This window comes from Cetorhinus maximus, chromosome 2, assembly GCF_964194155.1.
Source record: "Cetorhinus maximus chromosome 2, sCetMax3.hap1.1, whole genome shotgun sequence".
Lineage (NCBI taxonomy): Eukaryota > Metazoa > Chordata > Chondrichthyes > Lamniformes > Cetorhinidae > Cetorhinus > Cetorhinus maximus.
Window position 1 is genome coordinate 137,964,954 of NC_135880.1, and position 27,726 is coordinate 137,992,679.

At 42.4% G+C, this 27,726-nt stretch overlaps 1 protein-coding gene across 4 annotated transcripts in view; it reads right to left on the reverse strand.

Annotated features, from left to right (window-relative positions):
* Window positions 1-1,018: 1,018 nt before the first annotated feature.
* Window positions 1,019-27,726, reverse strand: part of LOC144698078 (sodium-dependent phosphate transporter 2-like) — a 96,808-nt gene continuing 70,100 nt past the window's right edge. For 2 of the 4 annotated variants that reach the window (XM_078570010.1, XM_078570004.1), the window contains exons 6-11: window positions 23,837-23,956; window positions 23,539-23,742; window positions 20,634-21,222; window positions 10,713-10,898; window positions 8,142-8,226; window positions 1,019-4,056 (exon numbers count right to left, since the gene is read on the reverse strand). In XM_078570010.1, coding sequence (XP_078426136.1) covers window positions 3,892-4,056; window positions 8,142-8,226; window positions 10,713-10,898; window positions 20,634-21,222; window positions 23,539-23,742; window positions 23,837-23,956 — 1,349 coding nt within the window. In that variant the 3' untranslated portion in view covers window positions 1,019-3,891. Of the gene's footprint in view, window positions 4,057-6,291; window positions 6,377-8,141; window positions 8,227-10,712; window positions 10,899-20,633; window positions 21,223-23,538; window positions 23,743-23,836; window positions 23,957-27,726 lie in introns of all 4 variants that reach the window. The other 2 variants (XM_078570016.1, XM_078570021.1) reach the window with 2 other exon arrangements.

Consider the following 27,726-nt stretch of genomic DNA (forward strand, 5'->3'; position numbering starts at 1 on the left):
AGCATAAAACTTGGTCCAGACAGATTGTATCCAGCCATTCCAAAAGAATCAAGAGATAGCAGAGGCATACGTAAATATTACGTATTTAATAATTGAATAAAGGTGTCATGCCAGAGATCTGGCCCATTGATAATATTATACCTGTATTTAAGATGGGAGTTAGACCATGTCCAGGGTACTATAGGCCAACCAGCTCAACATTGCTGGTAGGAAAAATAATGGAATCCCCTACTAAATAAGAAAATAGAACAATATTTAGAAATAAAAATATAGACATGAATAGTCAGCATGGATTTCAAAAGGAAAGTCATATGTGACCGACCTCATTGTATTCTTTGAAGAGGCAACAGAGTAGATAAGGGTAGTGCAGATCTAATTTATCAATATTGCCAAAAGCCCTCTGAGAAGATTCCATGTAATAGATTACCTAGAGAACGGTGAGAATGTGAACTCCCTATGACAGGAAGTAGTTGAGGTAAATAATATAGATACATTTAAGGGGAAGCTAGATAGGCATATAAGGGAGAGGGAATAGAGGGTTATGCTGATAGAGTTATGAGGAAGGATGCGAGGAGGCTCAAGTAGAGCATTAATGCCAGCATGGATTGATTGGGCTGAATGTCCTGTTTCTGTATTCTATGAAATTGTATATTCAAATTCAAACTCTGTTACAATAACCTGGTCATTGTACCACTGTCCATTTTCTATTCTGCCTCTGTGCAATGTTTAGTTCTAGTCTGAACAAAGGTCTGGGCTGCAACATTTTTACCCTCTTTTTTTGGAAGAAAACGGAGTGGAGATCCTACAAGGTCTCCTGTACATCAGCCCTTTTCAAAGGAGTTAGTAGGTCCTGTGGTATAGTAGCCCTGACCCCATTCACATTAGCCTAATGAGCACTAGGGTTTGTAATCAGTTGTAATTGTCCTGTTAACACTTAACTGAAGCAGTAAAACATCACCAGTTAAGATGTTACAGGCTGCTGTTGCCTTGTGGTAAATAACCAGTCAAAACAAGTAGGTCTGTTTTAATAAAATTCATTAAAAAGATTTTAAAATTTCCCATCACTTTAGTACAAATGAATGATTTTTCTCTCCCACTGGAAGGGAGAACAAAACAAATCAGTTATTGCCAAATATGATACAATTAATCAAAAACAATACATTTACAGTGGATAGATTCCTGGAAGACAACAAGTTGCACCACAATGGAGGGATTTCAACCTGCAGCGTGGGGAACCGAACACCCAAATGGGATTTTAATACAATGGGTCAGGGTAACCATTTAACATTTGGAAAGCAAATGATAAACTATTGTACAAAGAACTAACTTGCATTGATACAGTACCTATCACTACCTCAGGACATCAAAGCATTTTTGAAGTGTGGTCACTGTTATAGTGTAGGGAAATTCAGCAGCCATTTTGCACACAGCAAGATCCCACAAACAGCGATGGGAAAATCACTAGATAATGTTTCTGTAATGTTGATTGGAGGGATAAATATTGGCTAAGACACACTGTAGAACTCAATGCTTCTTCAAATCGGTCCAATGGCATTATTTACATCAACCCAAGAGCGATAAGAAGCTTCAGTTTAATGCCTCATCTGAAATGCTGCATCTCCGAAAGTGCAACACTTCCTCAGTACTTAGCCCACGATGTTCTGAGTCAGAGGTGAAAGTTCTACAACTAAGCCAAGGCTAAAACCAAGGAGAGCAAAAGGCTCTTCTCGGCTCTTTTTTTCAAATGGGTAGTTTGAGGGTTAAGTTTTCTATCAGGCAGATACAGGATTTTTAGTACAAGTAATCTTCAGAAACCAGAGGAAAAACACCTAGTTATAGCAATGGACAGGGGAACTGCAGTTTCTAGAACCCATTTTAACATAACAGTTCTGGAAAATTATCAGGGTAGAGACTGCAATTTGCACAGTTCACTTACAAACACTTAACACACTTGGTATTACATTTTTCATTGCACTCAATTTTAACAGACAGATATGGGATTAATAATCAATTAAAAACAGCCCACATAGAATTGTTACAGCACAGGAAGTGGTGCCAATACATGAACTTAACCAACTGGAGCTTTTAAAACAGGTTAGTTCCAAAGGGAAAGTTTCTCACGATCACCCCTTTGAAACTGCTTGTTCATTTATTCTAGTAATCTACACATCTAAGGGTAATGTGAGTCATGGAATATCTGTCATCTTGCAAGCCAATAATTGCTGGAGATAGACCAGTCTTGGATCTATAACAAAACACTTCAAAACAGGAGACATACAACATATATCTCAGGAATGGGTTGATCTGCAATGAGCGAGCAATGAGATCAATGGTTGACTAATGATGTGGGTCATTAAACTACAAAAGAATCTCACTGGTCTTCATGCATTTGATGTGTGGATTATGTAATAAAAGTCACTGACATCTTATTTCTCTTTTCTTTCCCTGCCCCCCAAAACAGTGCTCAAATTGATATAATCTTCTTGAAATATAAAACAAAAAAAAAGGACTATGATCTAACTGCATGCAGCATGAAGTTAGTTTTAATAAACGAAAAACTGCTAATGACTGTGGTATCTCAGAGTTGACTATTGCCAAGGGTTTGATTAGTCATTTTGTGAGCTTGAATTTCTGGAGGGGTTTTCAATTGTCCGATGTAACTTGGGCAGAGGCTTCATGGAAATCTGGACAGTCAGTACTGCTTCTCCAGTGTTCCTGCCAATCATCCCAACTGGTTATAACAGTGATTAGGAAAACCCCAATCTCCACACAGGGTACACAGTAATGTAGACCAATGTGCACATTGAACAACATTATGAAAAGGCATTGTCCAGGGGCTGCCAATTATTCCAAAGCCACCTTGATATTTGGTTTCATAACATCTTGCTGCCATCTTCTAGACAGAACACTTTTCATTTTGGTTGAATGGAATCCAAGAAATCAATTTCTAGTGAGAACAGTCCAATTGTCACTTAAATAGCAAGAACTGTAGAAAGATCCTGAATTAAACAGGCATTTCAATAAACCAAAGTGGAAATACTGTCAAATCTTTATTCTTGAATCTTTGGTACATTCAATATTTTTTTTAAAGTCTAAAATAAGTGAGTGTAATGTGTCCCAATTTAAAAAGAAACACACAAACCTAGATCTCTTCTTTAGAAAGTATTTACAATAGAAATTACAATATAATACAAGTGTCAAGCTTATAATATGACATCAAGTTTCTATGAAACATTGAATCTCTCCTGATTCGGGTTATGGTGTTTGTAGCATGCAGGGTAGAATGGGACTAGGCCCAGTTACAAGTAACAGTGTCTTGCAAAAAAAAACGCTGAATGACTGAGAGCAGGGGTTTTTGTACCTCGTCTTGCATCAGAAGGATGATTTTGGTAAACCACACCATAATATATATATCTCCTTTTTAAAATTCCCCATATCCCCAGATCCATTCTAAAAAAACTTTCTAGTGCATAATAATACAATATATACAGCATCTTCACACACATCAGTACTACAAAGGGGCGCGCCAAGTCTTCCAAGCAATACCATCCATTCCACAAACACCATGATTTGGGCAGCATTACTCACTTGTACACAGATGCACTATGTAACAGTGCTTTGCTGTTACATGCTACCAAATTGTCAAATGAGCGTATGTAGTGTTATTTACAGCATGTGAGAGAATGGAGAAGATGGAAATGTAAATCAATTTGTAGCTGTTGAATTCCTCTTGAAACAGGAGAGAGAAAGAAAAAGGAATAAACCAGCTCTTCGAGGTTGGTGGAGGGATGCTGCGGGAGAAGGAAAAGTGAAGGGGGTGGGGTCAGGAAGAAAAAGGACACCTCACACTGCTGGTTAAAAAGATCTTTTTTAAAAAAATCACAATAAAATTTAAACATATGGCAGTATTCCATATACAAACAGTGCCATAACAGCTGCACTGAAGAGACCAGAGACTGGGACTGTCACAAACCAGGCCAGGAAGATATTACGAAATAGGTGCCAGTCCACGGCTTTGCGTGATCGGATCCATCCCACAGCCACCACAGATCCAACCTGGGGAGGCAAATAATAACAAACACAGATTAGTACAAGTAAAAATGGTGATGATTGTGGGGGTTTTGTGGAAAGGAAATAAAAAGAGAAAACATGAACGAAGAGTAGACCAATACTAAATTACCAGGAGCTTGCCAATTGGCAAACCCATGCTGGTCATAGATACACTTTGTACGTACTCAACGGTGCAGGTCTTGCATTCGATGCATTGTAGTTACAGTCACTACACCCTGACACAGCTTGGTTCTCACCCAACCAAGAGTACTGAAAGAGTTGCATTAAAATAAAGTGCCTTAAAAGTGAAATAAGAGCATCAACTCTCACTTTCAAAAGGCACTACAATACACTGCAAGATCTGCATTCCTTACAGGGAAGTTGTGCTGGGGAAGAGCCTAAGTCAGAGATGGAGCTAAACCTCTGTAATCTTGATGCTCAGACTCACAGTCTATTAGAATAAAGCTCGTCATTAGGCGTGTGCCCATGTTCCCTCTGAGTAAGGTTTCCCTGGCCCGGGAATGCAGAATCAAGTGAAATTATCCATTTGAATTTGCATCAGTATCTCGGGTTTGAAGAAGTTATTGGTCTACTCTTTAAAAACAAAAAATAAAACAAGTTAGTTTATAAACTAAGATTTATTTTGTGATGCATTAGGTAGAAAAAAATAAAGTAGTTAATAGGATAGTTGGAGAGCGAGCAAGTTAAAAACTTTTAGCAAAATGAATTTGACTGATGCAGTTTGCCTTCAAAACACAATAGAACCCTGACTATACTCTGAATTGGTCCTTCTTCTCTCCCTGAGAGATAATGCAGAAAACATGAGTTCCTCTAAACAGACCAAGTACAAGCCAAAATCTACAACCAGACTATATAGATGATGTATTCTAATTCCCAAGCAGGTGCAAACAAGATGTCATCTTGAATTATGTTTCTCATCTCCTCGTTGCACTCGCCAAGGTTTCGGCCCATGTTCCCACCCTTCCCCAAGGCTCAGGTCCTTGCCCTCTCACTACCCAAGGCCTAGGCCCTTGCATCCCCATCCTGCAGGTCCTTGCTCCCACCTCCATCAAAGGCCTGGCCCTTGCCCCACAACATCCCTTTCCCAAAGCTTGACCCCAATGGAAATTCCTTCAGATAGCTGCCGGGGGGGCGGGAATGAAATTTTTTATATGTGAGGATAGCTTCAAAATTTAGGTAACCAGAAGAAATTGGATGTGCTAAGGCTGCCTCATAACTGGTTTTCTGCAGGTGCTCTGCAATTGCATACATGTTGGGAGAATCTGGAATGTACTAGGCCAGAAAAATAAATCATTCTGGTCCAAGAGGAAAAAAAAACTAATGTGGAAAAATGATTTTTTCTTTGCAAAAAATCTCTTTCTCTTATTTGTTTATCCTCAACTAACTCAAAAGTATTATCTGAATAAAGAAAACTAATCTAAAATGGAGATTGTATAAAGCCCTGTACAACTTCTTTCTTTTCCTCGCCCTCACTTCCCACCCTGCCATAAGCCACTCAACAGAATGCTGGCCTCAACTAAACAGCCTATGCTCACCACTTCATGGAGATCACAAAAAACCTGCCAAACTAGGTCTGAGTTAGCATTGGCTGCAGGGAATCTTGCCCACATCTGGGAATATTGGAAAATTGTAGGAAACACCCACAAGTTTCCAAATGCACCGGTAGTGGACAACAGAATGTCTGAAGAACTCACTGTACATATACTGTAATATAAAAAAATCTTGTCCTGTCAACATCCCCATGATAAATAATGATGCAGTAACTTATCTGTTATGATGCAAACCGTCCAGGTAAACATGTCACACTGCAATAACACTCCTGCTATCAGAGGTGCTACAGCACAACTGCTGGCAGGAGGACGGAATTGTGTGATAAACTACAAGTGTGGACATGGGAGCTCATCATATAAAAATATACAAAAAGGACATGATATAATAATATATGTGCCCTTGTCTGATCAGCCCCCATTCTCTAACCCTACTTCACCTGGTCCACACTCAGCATTTGGAAAATCAACTACCTTATCAACAAAAATACACATTCGAAAGGATCAAAACGCAGCATTGCTTTCATCAATTAACTTCTAGTTTGGAAGGAAGCCTTTTGCATGCTACACAAAAGAAGGCAGACTGCAACAATCAGCATGATTTTAGTTCATTTGTTTGGTTTGCTAAAGGTGGTAGCGACACGATCACTGCATTAACACGACACGTGAATACCTTGCAATGAGTGGAACTTATTGGAATGCCCACATTTGAGGCTACAAGTACAGTTAGCGCACTCATTACTTCAATGCAAAATCCACTGTGAAGAAACAGAAAATATAGTTTGTAGTAGGAAAAGCAGGTGAAAGACATTCCATCACAAACATGCAATGTGAAACTGAGAGTGAGTGATGTGGGTTCCACTAAACACCAACTCCTGCCCCAAGGAAGGTACTGCAGATCAGTACAGTGGCACAAAAAGCTCATCTTGAGCTAAAACAGTTCAATAACTATCAGCTAAACAAGAACTTTAGGCCATCGAGTGCTACAAAAAGCATTTTTGGGTGATTCATTAGCAGCTGTAAAGGGAGTGCAGTTTAAGCTTTAAAACCTTTTGTCTATTCAGCATAGATTGGCCTTTGTCCCACAAGATACAGTGCAAAAGAAGCATGAGAGATTTGTTTCCTAAAAGTCAAGTCAATTTGTTTGGATGTGGCTCATATTACAGTTAAAGTTTTTAAAACTAGCTAGAAATATAACACTCACTATAATAGATGACCTGATCATTATCACACTGCAGTGGGGCCTAAACTGCACACAAACTGACCACTTGCCTTTCCTACATTACAACAGTGACTGAACTTTCAAGATGTCCCAAAGTGCTTCACAGCCAATGAAGTCATGAAAGCTAGGACATTAATGCAAGTTATATATAGTACTGCACAGGAGGAGGCCATTCAGCCCATAAAGTCTGCACCAGCTCTTTCAAAGAGCACTCCAGTTAGTCCTAATCCCCCACTTTCTCCACATTCCTGAATTTTTTTTGGAAATATATAAAACTTCTACTTCTGCTGTTTATTATTGCTGAAAAAGTTCAATAGGCAGTAACTGCCTACTGGCACCATCCCCAGCAGGTTTTTTCATGCATGATAAAAAGGTTATTATAACAAGGAGGGCTTCACGGCTGAGTTCAAAAAGGTCCTCATCCAACAGGGACCACTCGATAGGACCATCAGCAGCAGCTAACCTGGCTAATCATATCTCCCCTCTTGCCCAGGGTGAATGAGGGGCTGCAGCCAATTATAAATATACTGGGACTTTTTCCATTAAAAGATGTACCAATGCCTTGAGTTTAAATTCTCATCCACATGTTCAAATCCTCCCCATCTCGCTCACCTCCTCCATCCCAACAAGTTATCCCTGCAAGATGATCAAAAGCTTGGACAAAGAGATAGGTTTTAAGAAGGATCTTAAAACGATGGGAGAGGTGGAGAGGTTTAGGGAGGTAATTTCAGAGTTTAGGGCTTAGATAGCTGAAAGCATGATGTCAATGGTGGATGATTGAATTGGCGATGGGCAGAAGGCTAGAATTAGAACATTGGGGCGATCTCCTCTACATAAGACAGAAAGCAAAAGTCATTGTTTGACAGATGACAGGCCTCTCATCTCTAGTTTCCAACCCTCTACTCTGTTAACATTTTCTACCTTTCCTCCTTTTTGCCCCCCACCCCACCCCCCCCAGCACAGTGAACAGGATGAGCAAGACATGCTGCAGCCTCCCTGTCTAACTCATTATTTAAAGCTGGCAAAAGTTAGAGTAGGATTTACTTTGTTCAGTTCTGTCAGGACAAGTTAGCAGTAGAATACCAGTCCTTTCCATTTGGGTTCAAGTCCACATTATCTTTTACCTCAAAAATGCTCTTTGTAACCAGGCCTGGCACCAAATTGGGTGCATAAAGGTAATCACTTTGCCTTGCAGTTTTCCTGCCTCAGGATGAGTCATGCCACCAGGAACTGAAGTGAGCCAAACCTCACAGTAGTACAGACTGAACTGCTTGTGTTGCAGTCACAGGGCATACGCATACCTTGCAGTGTGTGGTACTGATAGGAAGTCCAACATTGGATGCAACCACAACTGTGAACGCCGAAGCCAACTCAATAGTGAATCCACTGCAGGAAGCACAAAACAACACTTCACAGTCATTCGAGTCTCAAGATTAATACCATGTTCAGGCAGCATGCAAGAGTCTTACCGCAGCTCTGGATAAATATCCAAGACAATCATTTTGAAAATATCCAGTGCACATGTGTGGATTTTAAAAAAAAAGTAATTTAAAAAAAAATTAATTATTACATCAAGATCAAGACATAACACATTCATGTTTGTGCTGAAATTGTTATTGTGCTGGCATCACTTGAACAAATTCAGTGCATGTATGAGGTTTAGCTCGGGTGAGTGGAACAAGTTTCATACAATAGCCCGAGTTACTAGCATCAAGATATAAACTCAGCACCAAGCTGATGACATGCAACATTCACAAGGCTCTGTAAATGTGACTCACATCATATGGAAAGGGCCCCCACCGCTTCTCCCAACACACATACAAAATAATTCATATGACCATTGCATATGCGATACTAGTGCACTGCCACATGGTGCAACAATCCCAAAGCACTCCAATGGCTACTCTTAGGAAGTTCTTTTGGTGGTAAATCAGTGCTACTTCCATTCTCCCCCACCCATCCCAACCATTATCCGATTAATGAAGCTCAGTCATGAATGGCTACTGCTACTCATGCAAGGCACTGTAACCGTGGCAACGGTGAAGGCTTTTATGTCAAACTTGTGCACATCAGAAGAATCCAACTATTTAAGAGAGTAAATCTTGGAGCAGTAATGGAGCAGAGGAGGCAAAGAAAGGACTGGCATTTAGATAGCGCCTCCTCACATAGTTAAAGTGGCTGCTGCCTGGGAAAAATTGTTAAAATGAGGCCCAATAAGTTTTCAGTGGCGGTGGGAAGAGGGAGAAGATCTTTTACTCTCTTTGAAAAGGCCACATCAGGAGGGTATAAGGAACAGTGATCTTGGGATCTGACCAGTGCACAAAGGCCTGGTCAGCCTGTCCACACGCACACTATCTTTGAAAGCCCAGGAGGTTTGTGTGGATTATTTTTTACTCTTTTGTGGGGTGTGGGCATCGCTGGTTAGGCCAGCATTTATTGCCCAACCTGAATTACCCTGGAGAAGGTGGTGGTGGGTCACCACTTTGAACCACTGCAGGTACACCCACAGTTCTGTTGGGAAGGAGTACCAGGATCTTGACCCAGTGACAGTGAAGGAACGACGATATATTTCCAAAACAGGATGGTTTGTGACTTGGAGGTGAACTTGCAGGTGGTGGTGTTCCCATGCATCTGCTGCCCTTGCCCTTCTAGGTGACAGGGATCATGGGTTTGGAATGTGCTGTTAAAGGAGCCTTGTTGAGTTGCTGCATTGCATCTTGTACATTGTAAACAATGCTACCACTGTGCGTCGGTGGTGGAGGGAGTGAATGTTGAAGTTGGTGGATGGGGCCGGGTGGGGTGGCAATCAATCAGGCTACTTTGTCCTGGATAGTGTCAAGCATCTTGAGTGATGTTGAAGCTGCACTCATCCAGGCAAGTGGAGGGTATTTCATTACACTCCAGACTTCTGCCTTTTAGATGGTAGACAGGCTTTGGGGAGGCAGGTGGTGAGTTTCTAGCTGCAGGATTCCCAGCCTCTGACCTGCTCTTGTAGTCACAGTATTTATATGGCTAGTCCAGTTCAGTTTCTGGTCAATGATAATCCCCCAGGATGTTGATATTGGGAAATTCAGTGATGACAATGCCATTGACTGTCATGGGGATATGGTTAGATTCTCTCTTGTTGGATATGGTCATTGCCTGGTACCTGTGTGGCATGAATGTAACTGGGATAGCCTGTCAAACTTGTGCACTGGCTGCTAGGTAGTTGGTTCCTCCTTTGTTAGTCGCAACATGTGGGCAAGGCTGGCATTCACTACCCATCCTTAGTTGTCTTAAAGTGGTGGTGGGTCTTCTAGAACCACTGCAGTGAGCACAGTAGCTGCAAATATTCTTTGTAGTGGTTTGCTACTTTAAGGGGGAAGCATTTGAGGCTGTGCCCTTGCACAGGTCAGACCAGAAATAGTTTGAGATGCCTTTAAATGGCAACTAGCATTAGATTTACCAACCTGAACAATACTTGGCAATTACCGTCATCACCACCACATGCTGGGAGGAGTTTTGGGTACAACAAGAAAAGTGTGTTAGGATATACACCTCAATGTTGAACATGCAATAAATATAACTTGCTGGAATTTCTGTGCTGCCCATCCACTGGCTACTCAAGTGGCTCATTTGATGCAGAGAATGCGGTGAGGGAATACACAAGAGAGGGGCAGGTGGAGATAGCCAATAAATAAATACAAAATTAAGTCACTGCTTCAATTTGGAAGGGCACAGATTCACCTTTTGTGGGCTAGGGACGTTTGAGAGAAAATAAAAAGCAAGACATCCGATCAAATGATTCCACCTATACTGTGCAGTGGGACAAGCCATCTTCACACGGTCACCTGTTATGTTAGTCAGTGCAACATATGCTGGACCATACTCACCTAGATGGGGTGATTGGGGTGAGATCTTTGCCCAGCGTCTGAATGACTCGCCTTCCCCAGACCCAGAGACCAGTACAGATGCCCAGGCCACCATATAGCAGCAACCAGATTGGTGTGGAGGCACTTTGCAGTACAGCTCCTTCCTGGTAGATCAACCAAAGAGCAACAAGGGGGCCAATCGCATTGCTTAAAAGAAAAAAAAGGGAATCTCAAAACCAGAGAAACAAAGAACCAAACATCTCCATTAAAAATAAAAAAATAATTGCATGAGTATTAAAACATAAGTTAAAGCTTTCAGAGATAATTCAGCAAGCCCATGTTTCCCAGCAGGAACAGCCTTTGCAAGGCGCACACTTCAGACAGAGACACTGTTCTTACTGCCTCAGCCCCACGCAGACACAGAATGAGGGGAGTCTTGAGGAAATGCATAATCTCTGTGTCTCTCTTCATGAGTTAGGGATCATGGAGTGAGGCACACAGGGGTATACTGCCAGTGTCATAGTTCGTCTAATAGTTTACTCAGCGTCAGTTTAGGTGAATGGTTGCACATCTGCCTCAGTCAGTAGGTCCTCAATTCAAGCCCCACTCAGAGACTCAAGCATATAACCTAGGCAACACTGCAGAGCAGTGCTAAGAGTGTGTTGCATTGTGTGGTGATGTCTTTCAGATGAGACCTCTGGCTACTTGGGGAACATAAAAAGATTCACATTCAAAGAGGTACAGGGAAGATCTCCTAGCGTCCTGGTCAACACATACTTCTCAAACCACACTACTAAAAATAAACAATTATCTGGTCATTCACTTCGTTCCATTTGTGATGTGTGCAAACTTGCTGCTGTATTTGTCTGAGAAAAACTGAGTGTTTTGAAGTAACCCAAGAACATAGTGGGGTCAGGATTTCCAGCAATAGGGCATGTAATGGCAAAGGCCTTTAACCATTTAACTCAAAAAGGTTTATCCACAAAACTGTTGAAAGTATGAGCCAATAAAGGCGCAGTGAGAAAAACAAAGCATTTGAGATCTGAGGGACCAGGGCAACCAAAAGGGAAAACAACTGATATTGAGAAATAATGAAGGAAAGGACAGAGACCGACCGAGGGTGAGAGATAGATGGCCGGGGGGGGGGGGGGGGGGGGGGGGGGGGGAGAAAGAGAGAGAGAGAGCGTGATTAGCAGTAATTAACACATATTTAAAAGGGTACTTGCAGAAGCTAATGGTGGTGTGGTGCACCTCAGACAGCAACTTTTGAATATTTGAATGTAACCTTGCATCTGCAATTCACTTGAAGAGCACTATTCACCTCACTCTTATTTCACAGCCAATTCTGGCCTGTTATTTCATTCTCAAGACATTGGTGTTGCTGGTAAGGCCTGCATTGCCCATCCCTAAACTGAACATCTAACTGAGTATCACTTCAGAGGGGCAATTAAGAGTCAGTCATGCTGTTGTGGGACTGGAGTCTCATTTAGGCCAGACCCGGTAAAGATAGCAGGATACCTTCCCTAAAAGACATTAGTGAACCAGATTAGGTTTCTATTAGTATTTATTGATGCTAGCTTTTCATTTCCAGATTTGAACACCCATTGTTTGGATTATTAATCCAGCATATTAGTCCGCTAATGTAACCAGCATTACTAGTGCTGTAACATAACCAGGTTACCACCATCCCCATTCTAAAAAGTATAAAAGGGTATCATAAATGTCCTTAAATGTATTTCGATGAGCAACATGAAATTAATGTTAAGAGACTTGGGATGTTTTTCTATGTCTGTTAAATCTGTACATGTCAGTGCAGTAGTTGCTGTTTCACAGTGTTCACACTACCACAAACCACAGTCATGAGGACTCGAAACGTCAACTGTGCTCTTCTCCGCCGATGCTGCCAGACCTGCTGAGTTTTTCCAGGTATTTCTGTTTCTGTTTTTGTTTCACAAACCACAGTAGATGTGGCAAAACAAATCTCAAGCAAATAAAACATGCCCAGATTTCAATCAGGCTCTACAATCTGTCAGGTCAGGAGCCACCTCTGTGCATTAAAACGTAAGCCTCGGAGATGTGCAAAACTTAAAGTGTTAAATTCACATTTTTAGAGGTGGGCAGTGTTACAATTTCAGATTTACTGAATGATGAGCCTAGCTAGTCAGAGCAGGGGCTCCAGAAGGAAATGGTTGGTATTTGTTAAGCCACAGTACAAAACCAGTTCATTCAAGTCAGTGCTGTGGTACAAACTATTTTTAAACTGAACTGCGACTGCAGCAGGCACCATGATGAACAGCAGCAGTTAATGAGAACTTCAGTGGAGCCTGAGCTTCACCGGTACCAACAAGGCTTGTGGACCATCAACAGAACACTTAGTGCAGCTGCCAGACATGCTCAGACCTCCTGGAGAGGTCAGACGCACTAATCGGCAAATTCTGTGTAACTACATTCCTGACACAATACCTTCCTTCCGCATTTAAACCCCAATCCCACCTTGCTTTTTTCTTTAAAAAGACAATTGTTAAAAATAGGTTAATTTTTCCAGCCTGATACCCCAGCTATAACACAGGGCAGGATGTAGTCCTTTGCCTTTACCAACACCAGCTAAATCAAGGTGGATTTGCCCTTCCAGTATCATGCCAGGAACTCTCAAATCAGGTCTAGTGAGGGGATTTAAAATGAGTTGGCGGAGGGGGGCTGCTGCAGGCATGAGCTCTCACCTTGTGGGTATAAGGCAGGGTTTAATAGACTGTACTACTGCAATAAAGGGGGCCTCCTGTACACATAATTACTTCCATAGATGGAGGAGTTGAAAGAAATTCTGACACTAGGTAGCGGGGAGAGGTGCATCCATTTTGGTTGATGAGCTTGTGGATTCTTAACACTCAGCAGGAAACAAATTCAGGACAAGGTCATCAAAAGCTGACTCTCTTTTCCACGAGAATTTAAGCAATGCAACAGCAATACAATCTCTAGTACTACAGAGGGAGGAAGGAGGTGCTACCGTCGTTTATATTTGTTAAAAACTCATGTAGTGGAGGATGCAAAACTAATGAGCCCAGTCTCTCTCTCATAAACCTTAAGCATTTGTAGAGAATAAATTTGCAGGACTTCAGGGAAAGAGTATGTGAGAGAGAACTGGGTGCCCTAGTGCATACTAGCCTTTTGTGATTCATGCAAGTACAAGAAGTAATTAGGAAAGCTAATAGAAGGTTATTGTTTATTACAAGGGGAATTGAGTAAAAAAAGTAGGGAGAGACTATGGTTCAGTTGTACAGGGCACTGGTGAGACCACATCTGGGAGTACCGTGCACAGTACTGGGTCTCCTTATTTAATGGAAGATGCAAATGCATTAGAAGCAGTTCAGAGAAGATTTACCAGACTTATATCTGGAATTAGCAGGTTGTCTTATGAGGAAAGATTGGACAGACTAGGCTTGTATCCGCTGGAGTTTAGAAGAGTAAGAGGTGACTTGATTGAAACATAAGATCCTGAGGGGTCTTGACAGGGTGGATGTGGAGAGGATGTTTCCTCTTGTGGGAGAATCTAGCACTAGGGGTCACGGTTTAAAAATAAGGGGTTGCTCAGTTAAGACCGAGATGAGGAGAAATTTCTTCTGTCTTTGGAACACTTCCTCAAAAAGGCAGTGGAAGCAGGGGCTTTGAATATTTTTAAGGCAGAGCTGGATATATCCTTGATTAACAAGGGGGTGAAAGGTTGTTGGGGGTAGATGGGAGGTTACAATCAGATCAGCCATGATCTTGTTGAATGGTAGAGCAGGCTTGAAGGGCCGAGTGACCTACTCCTGCTCCTAGTTCATATGAGAGAGATTAGCCGAGCTGCTCTTGCAGAGAGCTGGCACTCGCATGACAGGCCGAATAGTTGTAACCATTCTATGATTCTATAAACCTACCTATGATTGAACCTCGACTTTCAACTCCCTCTCTAAGGCCTGGTCATTTGAACCAACAATAGTGGATAAGTGATTAGTCTATCGTTCATAATTATATATTTATTTTTTAAAAATCAATTATCCAATAACCAAAATGCAAATTCAGCAATGAATTTTATCTACTTCCTCTTGGGATGTGGGCATCGCTGGCAAGGCTGCCGTTTGCTGCCCACCCCTAGCTGCCCTGACAACTGAGCGACTTGCCAATCTACTTTAGAGGGCAGGTTAGAGTCAACCACTTTGATCTGGGACCAGAATCACAAAATATGCCAGACTGGCTAAATATGGCAGGTTTCCTTCCCCAACGGACGTTATTGAACCATTTGGGTTTTTTTTAAAAAAAGAGAATCCGACAGCTTCACTGTCACCGTCACTAATAACCAGCTTTTTATATTCATCTGAATTCAAATTCTTAGACTGGCATTCCCATTCTCTGGATTACTAGTCCAGTAACATAACCACAATGCAACATAATATGCCAGACCAATGGACTAGAGCAATTTGGGACTAAGAGCTGACTACATTTGGAAGAGAAAGCAGATGGCAGCTCTTATTTCACTCTGACAGTAAACAGCTGGGGAGAGCTCAGGCCAGGGAGCAGAATGTCAAGTGACTCTCCATAAAGGTGACAACGACACAAGTGGTGTCATGTGTACAGCTATGGACCCATGTACCATGCTGCCTTTTGCAGTTGCCAAGGTGCCAGCACGTGCAGTGGGAAACTATGCTTGCTATATAACCAAAGAAAAAGCTTGTATTTAAATAGGGGCTTTCACAACCTCAGGACGTTCCAATGTGCTCTGCAGCCAATGAAGTATTTTTGTAAGTGTAGTCACTGTTATAGTGTAGGGAAAAGGAGAAGCCAGTTTTGCTCATTGGAAATCCCACAAACAACGGAGCGGTAAATAACCGCTCAGTGTGTTTTTAAGTGACATGGATTCAGGGATGAATGTTGCCCAGGAAGTTGAGGAGAGCTTCCTTTCTTCGAGTAATACTGTCCAGGGAGGGCAGGAGTTATAATGCGATTGGGGGTGGGTGGGGAAATTGGGAGGGGAGAGCATGTGAACAAGAGAGAGCACATGCGAGAGAGAGCAAGAGAAAGTAAGTCACAACGACAGAAGTAGGCATCTTATATTGCACACACTTCAAAACTGTCACATTACACAGTAAAAGAACAACATTATAAGTTGACAACAGATACTCCAAACGGACTGTGTTCACTTTTAAATTTAACCACAGCACTTCTCACATCCTGCCTTTCCTAGAAGTGCAGCAGTAGAATTAGTTCAGTCTCACTGCAGTCACAGGCTTTAAAGGAGGTTACAACTGCTGCTACTTACCTATCTTGCAGAAAGAGAGAACTGCAAATGTGACAGGATTTTCTGAGGCAGATGGTTGTGGATTCAAGTCCTATCCTCAGCCGTTAGACGGTTCTTCTGACAGTGCAGCAACTAGAGGAGTATCAGCATGGATTATGCGCTCAGGTCTCTGGAGCGAGGCTTAAAACCCACAACCTTCTCACTCAGAGGAGAGTGCACTACCCACTGAACCAAGGCCCTTCCATTGCCTCAATGAAATTATCTTTTGTATCATTTAATAATTTTCTATTAAGTAGGTTGCAATCATTCTGACCTGTTAACTCACTCTTGTCATCAAGAGTAGCTGTTGTTTGTCTCCCCTTTCTATTCCCCTCAAAATCCCCATTTCAGGTGGCCACTGATTCAGAGCAATTCAATGCCACCTAACCCACCTCCCCACCCCACCTGTGTGAGAATTAAATGGCAAGGATTAGTCTATGCATAACACACAGCGAGAGGCACTAGAAACCTAGTGGACTGGGTACAAAGCAGCTGTACTCGATGCTTAGAGTTCGGATCAATGACAAGTGACCTTAAGCTTCTGCTCAGTTCAATCTTCAGTTCGAACAACGGGCCAGAACCTCAAACATTAACAGATGCAGACTCACATGCTGTGCATTCATCTCAAAAGCTACACCCAATGTACTGCAGGGAAATGCTACCATGGTGTAAAAAGTAGTCATGTCCTTGCTGTATTTACTCTACTGGTTGCAGATCCTATTTCGCCCTCTGATCAAGTTTCTGTACATGTCTACATACAGCAGTCCCAATTTTACAAACTTAAAACAAAGTAAATAAATAATTTTACAGCTACTAGCCTCCCAATTCAGAAAGTCAGCAATAAAGAATTCAGAGCAGGCAGAGTCCATCCTCGTGTGTGAATCAAACTGCAAGGATTACTGTGTGCAGTCCTAGTCACCATACTACAAAAACGGAGATTGAAACACTGCAGCAAGTGTAGAAAATATTCACAAGAATCTATCAGAACTGATATAACAGTCAAGAAATTGGGAAGGCTGCGGCACTTTTATATGGGGTGGGGGGAGGTGGGGGGGTGCGGTGCAGTAAGGAGATTTGACAGAAAACTTCAAAATATTGAGGGAGTTTGACAGTGTGGACGTGGAGAGATTTTTTTCTAGATTCCACAAGTAGAAACAAAGGCCGGGATTTTCTGACCCCGCCACGGGTGAGGCGGTGCCCCAGCCAACAGTCCACTGACTTGCAGCGGGGCCAGACAATCCTGGCAGCGGGTGAGTTTGGAAAATCCCGCCCAAAGTGGACAGAAATATAACGAAATCACTTCAAGTAAAGAATTTAGGAGAAATGCTGTTACAGAGTGGTCAGAGTGTAGAATTCTCTGCCGCATGTAGTGGTTGGAGGAGATAGCATTGACACATTTAAGGCGAAGCAGGATGCACATGAGGAACAGGAGAATACAGGAACATGGGGTCAGTATGGGAAGAGGTAAATAGACAGGAGGAGGTTTGTGTGGGGTATAAACATCGACATTAACCAGTTGGACCAAACGGCCCATTTCTGTGCAATGGGCTCTTTGTAATTCTATAACTAACCCAGTTGGATTTATGTAAAACTGATACTAGCACTGCCCTCAAGCCTGCTGAGCTTCTAACTCAAAGCTAAAACACAAGGGTATTTACTAAGAACTGATAAATGAGAAAGTTTCTGCAACTCCACTTCCACAATCCCCTAAAATAACCGTGTGCTTCTAACCAGTTCGGATGAAGCACATAAAACATTTATGGAGGATGTGTCCAATGATAGTCAGCACTGAACTCTGGCAGGGACACGCACATCTGGACTATTTTTAAATAATCAGTGGCCAATGACTTGGAGGAAGAACTCGTGTGGGTGAATAATGGGGGCGGAAATGCCCAATAAATCCATAATTAGTATTTCCAATTTGCCATCAGTTACTTTTTATACTTTTTCCTCGTGCTTTTTTCACACAGGTTACCTGCAGCCAAGCCTCTGTTACACCATAGTGTCCTGCTGCTCCAAAGGAATTACTGCCCCAGCAATCTGTTATATTTCTGGACACTTCATGCATGTACAAAATCCAGAGAATCAGCCTGCACCTCATTAAAATAGCCTGTGCTACATTTTGATAAATGTTAAGCCACCTGAACATTAGAAAATTCAGCAGCTCTCGGATAGAGGGAGCAGAAAAGAAAAAGAGAATTTGCACTTATATTGAAGTCTTTGTGACCACAGGATGTCTCAAAGCGCTTCACAGCCTATTAAGTCCTTCTGAAGCTTGGTCACAGTTGTAACATAAGAAACACGACAACCAATTTGGACACAGGAAGTTTCCACAAACAGATGATCTATTGTAGCCATGTTAGTTGAGAGGTAAATATTAGCCAGGAAAATAATGGACAGGACCCTGGGGAGATGCCCCTGTTCTTCACAACAGCATCAAGGGATCTTTTACATCCACTCAAGGAGACAGATGGAGCCTTGGTTTAAGGTCTCAAAAAGTACTTGCGACAATGCAGCACCCCCTTAATACTCTTCTGGAGTGTTAGCCTAGAATATGTGCTCTGGTCTATTATCAGTGGGCTCAAACCCACAATTCTTGTAACCCCGAAGAGCACCTACAATATAAAAACAAATCCAGGGGATCCCTCTCTGGACTGTCTCCTAACAGCCCTCTACTGTCTCACATGTACAGATGTTGGTTAAGAACTAAATTGGGCTTGGCTGTAATCGCCTACTAATTCCCAGCAGTAGCTCAACATTTGAGTTCACACAGGAAAATGTCCATCTGGGCTCTGTATCTTCAGGAGGATGTGTAGATGAGAATAAATGAATCAAAAAGGCAGAGAAAAAGGGCAAATTATCTGTTGCGGTTAAACCCACATTTTTTCCCCCCCACCTCTATTAAACCTGTTTACAAAACTAACAAGTTGAATAACAATTGCTGGTGCATGGGACTGCTTATTGCCTCTTAAAGTCCAGACCCCATGTAGGCACTGTTCAGTGCATTACCGCCGAGGAGTCCTGCACTATCGGCCTTTTGCGCGAGATAGTAAAGTGAGTCACTGTCTGTCCTCTTAGATGGTGTAAAAGATCCCAAGGTTCCACTCAAAGCAGGGTAGGGGAGGTCCCCTGATAGCCTGGCCAACATTTATCCATCAACAGCACAGATTGTCTGGTTTAAAAACAAAAAACTGCGGATGCTGGAAATCTAAAACAAAAACAGAAATACCTGGAAAAACTCAGCAGGTCTGGCAGCATCGGCGGAGAAGAACAAAGTTGACGTTTCGAGTCCTCATGACCCTTCAACAGAACTGAGTAAAATACTTTACTTAGTTCTGTTGAAGGGTCATGAGGACTCGAAACGTCAACTTTGTTCTTCTCCGCCGATGCTGCCAGACCTGCTGAGTTTATACAGATTATCTGGTCATTTACCTCATTGTTTGTGGTATATCGCAGTGTAGAAACTGACTGCTGCATTTTCCTACATTACAATGCGCACTACATATAAAACCCATTTGATGAAGTGTGTGTGTGGGAGAAGGGAAGAGAGGGATATGGGGACAGGGCGGGAAGAGGTAATCAGAGTGGGAGAAGTCAGGTGTGGAATGTAAACACCAACATACGTTAGTTTGGCTGACAGATTCAGTCTAATATAAACAGGAATGCCTTCTTTAGATCGGGTTCTTACCAGGAAAAATGAGTTAATGATTTATGAAGCTTTTAAGCCAAAGCAAGAAAAATTATAAACCACCATTTTGCTTAAACTGCTGGAAGTTTCACAGCAGATTGTTACCGCTTCCTCAATCCTCAGCAAACCTTTGGCATTCCACGTGCTTGGCACTAGATTTCATCTAAAGATTACTTATTAGACCGAAGTGTACTTGCAGCCAAGAGTTAAGTTTGAGGCCCTATAAAAATCTGTTCAGTTTAACTCAACCTGCACGGCCAGTCCATGGGGCCAAAGTTTGGGTTCAGCAAAGGAATGCACAAATATATATGGTTAGTTCCTGTGGCTCTTTTCCAGAGGCATCTTGGAAAGTTAAACTTTGAACTCTATGTACAAAAACATTAAAAAGAATTACAAAACAAAATGGGTTAATAGGGCACTGTTTACTAATGCTCTGCCAAATTTCCAACCTCATTGTATAGAACACCACCTGGGCAAGCCTGGCAAATTAGTTCGAAGTACCTGAAAGCCTTCCATACTTAGTGGGTGCCACAGGCACAGGAATGCATAGTAAACAGGGTTAATATTACTTAATCTGATAAGTTTTCCATTGCTCTTTACGATGTAATTTTCTGTTTGTTTTGCTCCTTTGAAGGGCTACTTTGCATTTGATGACACTGGGACAACATTATTGTTTAAATGAAGGCATACACAGAACGGTCTATTGTAAAGGTAAGAATGGGAGAATGGATCTAGCTGCATCAGCAATCCATGGTCAGACACCAATTACATGCTCAAGTCTCTGGAGTGGTCTCTAACCCATGACCTTCTGACTCTGGAGGCGAGAACGCTACTGACTGAATCAGTACTGACATGCAAGATAAGATGTTACCTCGGCACATGTGGGTACCAATTCCACTCAGCGGAAACAATTCAGAGCCACCATTTTGAAGTGTGAGCTTACCTAACATCATTCCCGCCATGTGCAAATGACCCAAAGCAAGCCGTGAGGATCTGCAAGAAGTGAAAGAGCAGATGGACCTGGGGCTTCTCCTCCTCCTCTTTGTCTTCATCCATGGCATTTTCTGGTGGTGGCAAGGGGTCACTCAGCTCACTAGCCAGCTTCAACTCCACCCCTCCTTCCTCCGCCTCAATCTCTGCCTCAGCCACCGCGTTGCAGTAGCTGGAGTAGCTGTCGTAGCGGAGCCGCTTCTTGGAGTAGGAGGCCATTTCACCCACAAGCTTCTCGCTGTCCTCTGTCCCCACAAAGTCAGAGGACTTGAAGGTCGGCTGCACAGGCATGCCACAAATGGCAGCAGTGTAACATGTATAGCTATTGTTGCGACGGAGAAGCCTGTAGGAATTCTCGGGCTGCGTCCGATCATCGGTGACCTTGTCGAAGTGTATTCTGTGCAAGAGATCTTTGTACAGGCCGGAGTCTTTGTGGACTGTGTGGTACACATGACCGTCACTCCTTGTGTGCCCTTCAAAATTAAACGCGCCATTTGAAAACGGAGATTTCAGGCTGCCATTTGTGAGAGATGCAGCTCTACCTGTAGAAATAATCAGGAGAATTCAGGTTTCAATTTTGGAACAAGATCCTGCCAAACAAAAAGAAAAAAAAATCACAAAAATCAGCCATGCCGCAAATGTTTCTTTTCCCCAGTGATCAATGCGCAGCTACAAGCCACACACACACACACACACACACACACACACACACACAAAAAACAACCGTCAGGGTTCAAGATCACTTTCTCAGGACAATAAGGACAGGAGAATAAATGAACAACTTTGCCAGTGACACCCACACCCAAGAACGGAAAGGAAAAGATGTCAACACCATGCAGGTAGCCAGTTTTGATCTCCAGTCTGTTCCAAGTTAGTGGATCCCAGGGTTCAACCAAAATCAGCATTACACATTATCACAGTCCAAAACTGTTGAATCAGGATGCTGTGCTAATGCTTCAGGCTGAGAAGTTAGAGTTTCTAATCCCATACAGGAGCAGTGAAGTTGAAAGGGTGACCCAACAGAGGCCTTCAAAGTCACTAAAGGATCCAATATGGTAAATAGTAAGAATGTTTTGGTGAGATAGTAACAAAAGGGCACATGTTTAAGGTACATCCCAGAGTGATAAAGCAGAAGGTTAGAAAAATAATTAAATACATAGAGAGCAGTTCGAATGTAGAATTCCTGCCATAGACTGTTGCTGAAGCAGAACCTAAAACTACTTGTAAAAGGAAATTAAGTAGTTACTTGAAAGCAACATTACAGGGTATGGAAGTGAGCAGGACTGGGATTAGACTAGGTCTGGGTAGTAAGCAGAAGAGTGATGATCTAAGAATAAATAAATAACTGATACACGATTGCATCTAAACTGCACCCCCCCAAATATCAAAATTGGCTAGATTGGCTTAATTTGGGAGGATTAATTCCACGCGCAGCCATTAAATTCACAGCATGACAAAGGGCGAGGGGAAAAACAGCAGCTTAATAGCACAGTCTCTATGTGGAGATACGACTGGCATCATCGAGTTGTACACTTTGGCACGAACCAAAAGCAACAGCTGCTCACACTTTGTTGGTCAGATTTCAGCCAATCCAACAAGCTCATGAAACCACCTTGTTTTCACCAGAAGGAAAGGGAAGTAAAATTAGTCACAGCCAGTCTGGTTGGTTCTACCTTCCCACGCTGTGGTTTCCTCCATAACTACTTTGGCCAGTGGACAGCGACTGGAGAGAATATTTATAAACAGCAAAAACATATGCTGCACTTCTATTTTAAATCATATACATGGAATCACTTTGGATACTCCCTGTGCAACAGTCAGGAAATCTGGGAATGATAAATCTCCACACAGCTGGACTGAAACTCCTATATTTGAATGAAAACGGTGTTCAATTGATCTGCGGGGGGGGAGATGACAGTTCAGTCCTGAGGTCAATGTGGGCAAATCAGGAATTGGATTTTGCACAAGCATTAGTTTCCAAGATGCATGCCAGGTTATTCTGTGTACACCAGATTCTGGCCTCCTATAATATAAACAAATTGTATGAGTTACAAGATGAGAAAGGCATTTCTCCTGTCTGATACATTGTGACTTCAGGTGCACATTTCTTTTTGCATAGGAGCATATGGGTCGAGAGAAGGTTTTCAATGCTGCACAATGGAGTCATCTTAGACCGTTTACGAATAGAAAAATATCAGTGATGTGAGGAAAATGGATGCCAAGAAAAAAAGGGAGACAGGCAAGGAAAGAGTTACTAAAAGCTTGGTTTTAAGGAGGGTCTCAAAAGGAGGAGGAGGAAGAGGGAGAAGTGGAGAAGCAGAAGAGTTTATTGAGGGAATTCCAGAATGTAGGTCCAAGGTAGTTGAAGGCTGGGCCACCAATTTTGGATAGCGAATTGCACAGAAATAGCAACATCAGAGTTTGGAGGCAGCATAAAAAGAAGGAAGGAACAATACTGGAGGTAGCAGTAATTAAATAGGGAAGGGCAAAGCCATGAAAATACTTTATCATTGCAGTGGTTCAATTTTGAGCTCATGCACAAAGAGAGGTAAGAATATCGGAATTGCACACAAAAAAACTCATGGCACCTCTAGGTCATCATTTCAAATCGCCAGTGCGTAAATGCACCATGGGCCATGTCATTATCAATTACAGCTTTCCAATTTACCACAAACATCAAGTCAAACAACTTGAAGAGTAAAAGGAACAGGCAGCACATACAACCAAAATAGGCTACTCAAATCAGCAGTGTCAAAAACAGTATTTTAATGCAAAAGTCTCCCCATCGAGGCATGTCAGGTTGCTGTCACCAGTTGGCTAAAAGCACCAGAGCACACCAACAGTGAAATGTGACTCACCATTTGAAACTCCGGTTGATCCAGCGACGACATGGCTGTCTGGGACTCCACCAGCTTCCTCAGAGGCTTCACTAGTGAGAGGCAGCACAGACTCGTCTGCCACCTTTGCACCCGGCAGCTCTTTAAATACTGGCGTTTCCTCATCTTGGCTTTTATCAAGGCTTTCATCCGATATCCTGGACAGCACACTTTGTTTCAGTTTACCTTAAGATAGATAGATGGGTCAGTTCTAACTCAGGCCAGCATTCAGTTTTCAATATCTGCAGTTCTCACAGCTTATTTAATGGCAAGGACTTACCTTCTATTTTCCTCTTCATCCAAGGACACACCAACAGCCACACAACGAGTGCACACACCAGTGCTCCACCAAGGGTGATCAGTGCTATTGCCCACAAGGGGAGAGTGTCCAATCCTAGTACTACAAGAGGAAAAATGCAACCCTGTTAGCAGGTTCATTGAGCCTTAGAACTCAGCAATTTAACTTTAAAACCTGGAAGCACAGTTTGCATTCTAGCTCATAGGAACAGGAGTAGGCCATTCAGTACTTTGGGCCTATTCTGCCATTCTATTAAAATTAAGGCTGATCTGCATCTCAGCTCTATTTACCCAACTTTGACCCACATCCCTTGATACTCTTACCCAAGCACAGCAAGAATCTATCAAACTCACCCTTAAATATTTTCCCAGCATCTACAGCCTTTTGACACTAAAATTGTTCCAATTCCCAAGAGATTTTTTATCTTTCAATTGCAAAATAGGAATTGGAACAATGTAATGACTATTAATTGATTAAGAGACAGAGGGGAAAAAAAAATCAGATTTGGAAGGTGCTGTTGAAGGAGGCTTAGCAAGTTGCTGCAGTGCATCTTGTATATGGTACTCACTACTGCAACTGTGCGTTAGTGGGGGAGGGATTGAAAGTTTAAGGTGGTGGATGGGGTGCTGATCAAGTGACCTGCTTTGGCCTGCACTCATCTTGGCCAATGGAGAGTATTCCAACACACTCCTGACCTCTGCCTTGTAGATGGTGGACAGGCTTTGGCAAGTTAGGTGGTGAATTATTCGCCGCAGGATTCCTACCTTCTGGCCTGCTCTTGTGGTCACAGTATTTATATGGCTAGACCAAAACTGTACACAGTACACCAGATGAGGCCTCACCAACACCCTGTACAACTGTAACAAAACATTTCTACTTTTATATTCTATTCCCCTTGCAATAAACGCCGACATTCCATTTGCTTTCCTAATCACTTGTTTAACCTGCATACTAAGTTTTGGTGATTCATGTACCTACAGGACACCTAGATCCCTCTGTACTGCAGAGTTCTGCAATCTCTCTCCATTTAAATAATATGCTGCTTTCTATTTTACCTGCCAAAGTGGATAAGTTCACGTTTTTCCACATTATACCACTGTACCATTACCATCAAGCCAGGGGAATCAACCCTGGTTCAATAAAGCGTGTAGGAGCACCAGACATACCTAAAAATGAGCTGTCAACCTGGTGAAGCTACAACACTGATTACTTACACGCTAAACAACAGAAGCAGCTTGTGATAGACAACTAAGCGATTCCACAACCAGTGGATCAGATCTAAGCTGTGCAATCCTGAAACATTCAGCCATGAATGGTGGTGGACAATTAATATCTAAGAGGGGGAGGCTCCACAAATATTCCCATCCTCAATGATGGAGGAGCACAGCACATCAGTGCAAAAGATAAGGCTGAAGCATTTGCAACCACCTTCAACCAGAAGTGCCGAGTGGATGATCTACCTCGGCCTCCTCTTGGGGTCCCCAACATCACAGATGCCAGTCTTCAGCCGATTCAGTTCACTCCACAAGATATCAACAAATGGCTGAAGGCACTGGATACTACAAAGGCTATGGGCCCTGACAACATTCCAGCAATAGTACTGAAGACGTGCTCCAGAACTAGCTGTGTCCCTAGTCAAATTGTTCCAGTACAGCCGCAGCACTGGCATCTACCTGGTAATGTGGAAAATTACCCAAGTACATCCCGTCCACAAAAAGCAGGATAAATCCAATCCGAAGAGTTAACATTCCATCATCCTTCTTTCAATCATCAGCAAAGCAATGGAAGGTGTTGCCGACATTGCTATCAAGCAGCCCTTACACAGCAATAACCTGCTCACTGGTTTCCACCTGGGCCACTTGGCTCCTGACCTCATTACAGCCTTGGTCCAAACATGGACGAAAGAGCTGAATTCCAAAGGTGAGGTGAGAGTGACTGCCTTTGGCATCAGGGAAGCATTTGACTAAGTGTGGCATTAAGGAACTCTTGCAAACTGAAGTCAATGGGAATTGTGGTGGGGGAGGGGGGTGAATCTCTCCACTGGTTGGAGTCAGGCCTAGCACAAAGGAAGATGGTAAGATGGATGTAGATGCTGGAGGCCAACAATAAAAGCTTCAGGGCATTGCTGCAGGAGTTCCTCAGGGTAGTGTCCTAGGCCCAACCATCTTCAGCTACTTCATCAATGACCTTCTGTCCATCATAATGTCATAACCCTAACCCCCTTAACAGTGGATTATAGCACTTTCCCTATGGCAGATGTTAAGCCAACTGACCTATAGTTTCCTGCTTTCTGCCTCCCTCCTTTCTTGAATAAAGGTATTACATTAGCTATTTTCCAATCCACTGCAATCCTTCCAGAATCCAAGGAGTTTTGGGAGATTATAACCAATGCATCTGCTATCTGTGCCACTACTTCTTTTAAGACCCTAGGATGCAGACCATCCATCCTGGGGACTTGTCAGCCTTTATGTCTATTAGTTTTCTTAGCACCTTTTCCCTGGTGATGGTGATTGTTTTAAGTTCATTCCTCACTCTTGATTTTCAATTATCTTTGGGAAGTTTTCTAAGTCTTCTATCATGAAGACAGGCACAAAGGCAGGGATTTTCCAGTCCCGCCCGCTGTGGGAATCATCACCGGTGGGATGGAAAATTTGACAGACCAGCCAAAGGTCCGTTGACTTCAGGTAAGAATTTCCAGTTCCATGATGGGTGGAACCAGAAAACCATGGCCAAAATACCTGTTCAGCATCTCCACCATTTCTTTGTTTTCTATCAACGATTCCTCAGACTCACACTCCAGAGGACCAACACTAGCTTCAGTTACTTTTTCCTATTCAAATACTCTTAGGAAGTCTTACTATATGTTTTCATATTACTAACTAGTTTTCTCTCATATTCTGCTTTCTGCCTCATCTTTTTAGTCATTCTTTGTTGGTTCTTAAAGTCCGTCCAATCCTCTGACCTACCATTAATCTTTGCAGATTTGTACAATTTCAATTTGTTGCAATCCTTAACTTCCTTAATTAGCCAGGGATAATGCATCCTTTTCAAAGAGTCCCTTTTTCTTACTGGGATAAATCTTGCTGAGAGCTATTAAATATCACCTTAAAAGCCTGCCACTGCAACTCTACTGTCCTATCATTGAACCTAGTTTCTCTGTTCACCCTAGCCAGTCCTGCCTTCATACCCTCATAGTTACCTTTATGTTTAAAGACTAGTCATGGACCTGGACTTCTCAGTTTCAAAGTGAACATGAAATTCTATCAGGTTGTGATCGCTGTCACTTAGCAGCTCCTTTACCATGAGGTTATTGATTAATTCGGACTCATTGCACACTACCAGCCTGCTCCCTGGTTGGATCTAGAACGTACTGCTCTACGAAACTGCCCTGAAAACACTGAACTCATTTTCCTGGTTACCTTTGCCAATCTGATTCTCCCAATCTCTGTGTAGATATATTGCTGCACCATTACCATGATGTCACCACCACCACCTTTCAGTCAGCAGGTGAAAGGACAGTGTGCTACTCACCTAAATCAGTGCTCAGCTGCTGCATTAAAAAATATAGTAGCATGTAGCAGATGGGAAGCATTCATGGTTGGGAAATTTATATATGAGTTGCCCCTCCTCAAATTTCCTGGCCCATATTTTCAAAACTCAGCATATTACAATATATGTTGGCAAATTGGTAACAAAGATTCCCTATTTTGGCAGTGGATAGTTGATAGAAGCCCAGAATTTATTTATTTAACAGACAAGAGATCCAGAGAGGTGCAATTTTTATTTGAATCAGCTTAAATTTGCATCATTCCCCAGTTATAATTTAAGAGTGACGGAGTTTCTTTCAAATACCAGGCTCATTACTTCTGATA